Source organism: Ananas comosus, unplaced genomic scaffold (assembly GCF_001540865.1).
Source record: "Ananas comosus cultivar F153 unplaced genomic scaffold, ASM154086v1, whole genome shotgun sequence".
Taxonomy (NCBI): domain Eukaryota; kingdom Viridiplantae; phylum Streptophyta; class Magnoliopsida; order Poales; family Bromeliaceae; genus Ananas; species Ananas comosus.
The window spans coordinates 10,966-12,956 of NW_017891446.1; the positions used below are offsets into that span (position 1 = coordinate 10,966).

The 1,991-nt window shown below is 43.8% G+C and overlaps 1 protein-coding gene across 1 annotated transcript; it reads right to left on the reverse strand.

Moving 5' to 3' along the window:
- Positions 1 to 37: 37 nt before the first annotated feature.
- LOC109704938 lies at positions 38 to 1,464 on the reverse strand. The gene is made up of 2 exons (XM_020225702.1): positions 1,281 to 1,464; positions 38 to 354 (listed from the first exon to the last, which is right to left on the reverse strand). The coding sequence occupies exons 1-2, from the start codon at positions 1,462 to 1,464 to the stop codon at positions 38 to 40; spliced, it is 501 nt and encodes a 166-aa protein (XP_020081291.1).
- Between the last annotated feature and the right edge of the window lie 527 nt (positions 1,465 to 1,991).

Genomic DNA, 1,991 nt, shown 5'->3' on the forward strand with positions numbered 1-1,991 from the left:
GAAACACTGCATCTTAAAATATGTCTCTAGACATCTGTTACCTTCTCGGTTTGGCCGCGGGTTTCTGGATATACCGGAACCTCATGTGGAGCTTCGTTCCATTGCCTGAAAAAGCTCTCCAAAATTGACTCACAAAGATTTTGTCCCTGTCGGAATTATTCTTTCTTGGGATCCGTGAAGGGGCCCCTTGATCTGTGTTCATGAAGCTTTCGCCACATCTGAAGCGAAATAACGGCGATGCTTCAAGAATATGAAGTGTGCGTATTTTGTGGTCGATCAACACCACCATTATCGTGTCTCGACCTTGTGATTTAGCAAGGCTTCTATGAAATCCAGGCTTTATATCCTCCCAACCTGGGTAAGGAATTAGTAGGGCTGCAGGTTAACCAGATATGGGGATCTCATCCCTTGTTGTGGGGCAGATCGTAAGTTCTTAACCCAATCGGTATATTCCTTTTTAACGAGCCAAAAAAAAATGCTGTTTAACCTTCGGGTAAGTATTCTTGTATGCCGGAGGTGGCCTTCCCAAGGCTTGAATTGTGCATCTGATTAAAATTCCATTTCTTAAGGGCCGACTCCAATGTTATAATTGTCTTGTGGCGTAAATCATGGCCAAAGAGTACTCCCTTGGGTGGTGGCCTGCAGGAATTTAATTTAGTTTATTATTTTCACAATGTGTTATCTCCGAATAACTTTCCACCACCTCTTGCTCCCAGGTTGGAATTGCTGCGTGATAGCTAACATTCCTTTCTGTTTCTCCTCTCCTGGATAGTGCATCCGTGCTTGCGTTCTCTCTGTCCCTTCTTATACTGTATAGAGTAAATTAAAGCGCATTCACTTCAGCATACCTTTTGTTGCATTCGGCGTCGATTATCTTTTGGCTCAGGAGTATGTTTGAAAAATTTGTGTGATCTGTTTTTATCACAAAACATGTTTGTATTTCAGTAAGTGCCTCCATTTTATGCGCCATGAGTATCGCCAAAAATTCTTTTTATAGCGTCGATACCAATGTGCTTTCCGCCATTGCCCTTGCTCAGTTATGCTATTCGGCCTCCCTTCTGTGATAGTACTGCGCCTATTCCGTGCCACAGCATCACTCTATGTGAAAGGCTTTTCAAGAATCTGGCATGGCCAAAACGGAGCACTAACCATTGCCTCTTTCACTTCCTCGAACGTGATTGATTGGCATCCTTGCCAGTGAAAACTGATGCCTTCTTTACAACTCGGTTAACGGCTTGCTAAGTAGTACCGTACCTCTGATGAACTTCCTATTTAGACACTGTGAGACCCAAGAACCCACGAAGCTCTTAACAGATCTGCGGTATCGGCCCCTCGTATTGCTTCAATCTTTGAAGGGTCCGGTAGGAGCCCTTCGGCGATATAATGTGTCAGAAGGTACTGCCACCTTATCATTGCCCAAGTAGCACTTGCTATATTGGCGTAGAACTGTGTTTCCTCACTCATCTAGTGTGAGTGCACAAATGCTCCATGCTCCTCCAACCCTTTGCTATAGATTTAGTATTAATCAAGAGTACAAAAGTAAATTTTCGTAGATAAGGTTCAAACGTTAAGTTCCGATGATGGCTTGAAAGGTTGGCGGGAGATTTGGTGAGACCAAAGGCATTACACGGAAACTCGTTAATGTCCTCTGATGAGTTCGATATGCTGTTTAGGAAATGTCGCTGCGGTTCATGCGAGATTGGTGGTATCGGATCGTATAGTCTATCATTAGGGAGAAATGAGTCGAGCTCCAAGTTCATCTAACAAATTGTCGATTAGCGGAATGGGGAATTTGATCTTTAACAGTGGATTTATTCAACTGCGGATAATCAATGCACATGCGCCAGATTCCATGCCTTCTTCTCTTACAGCAAGGCCGGCTGAGGCGAACGGGATGTTACTCCTCTGGTATTATTTGGGAGTTTAAGCTCTCTTTCTTGTTCGGTGCGAATCTATATGGTCTACCTTATCGGGGGCGGTATTAGGTTGAA